Source organism: Sardina pilchardus, chromosome 5 (genome assembly GCF_963854185.1).
Source record: "Sardina pilchardus chromosome 5, fSarPil1.1, whole genome shotgun sequence".
Lineage (NCBI taxonomy): Eukaryota > Metazoa > Chordata > Actinopteri > Clupeiformes > Clupeidae > Sardina > Sardina pilchardus.
In genome coordinates, this window is record NC_084998.1 from 19,082,412 (window position 1) to 19,083,013 (window position 602).

The 602-nt window shown below is 51.8% G+C and overlaps 1 protein-coding gene across 1 annotated transcript in view; it reads left to right on the top strand.

Moving 5' to 3' along the window:
* The window catches only part of cdx1b (caudal type homeobox 1 b), a 4,249-nt gene continuing 3,647 nt past the window's right edge, over nt 1-602 (top strand). Inside the window, exon 1 of the mRNA XM_062535653.1 lies at nt 1-459. Within this exon, the coding sequence (XP_062391637.1) occupies nt 12-459 (448 nt within the window). The 5' untranslated portion in view covers nt 1-11. The remainder of the gene's footprint in view (nt 460-602) is intronic.

The following is a 602-nucleotide window of genomic DNA, read 5'->3' on the forward strand; positions in this document are numbered from 1 at the left end:
TAACGGTGTAGATGCAGCATGAGCCGGAGTCGCAATACGGAAAGATGTACGTGAGCTATCTTTTGGACAAGGACCCCAGTATGTACTCCAATACTGTCAGACACCCCGGTCTAAATTTGAATCATCAGAACTTCGTGCCAGCACCGCCACAGTACACGGACTTTACAGGATACCATCACGTCTCGGGAATTAACAATGACCCTCATCACAGTCAGCCCGGAACTTGGAACCCGGCGTACCCACCGCCGCGGGAAGAGTGGCCACCATATGGCGCAGGGACGACTCCGTCTACTTCCAACCCGGGACAAATAAGTTTCACTCCCCCCGACTTTTCCCCCGTTCAGCCACCTGGCCTTCTGCCACCTTCCATCAACGCAAATGTTGGCCAGCTCTCGCCGAATTCGCAACGCAGAAATCCGTACGACTGGATGAGGCGAAGCGCACCGCCGTCCAACCCAGGTAACTTTGTAACAAACTTCTCGTGTCAGCCATTGCACCTGTCTTCTTGACAAAACAACCTCCAACGTTGCATGCTGTCAATTGTAGATTGTAGAACAACGGCTCTAACATTTCTCAAGATCAAGTAGTTCTAACTCTGTGCG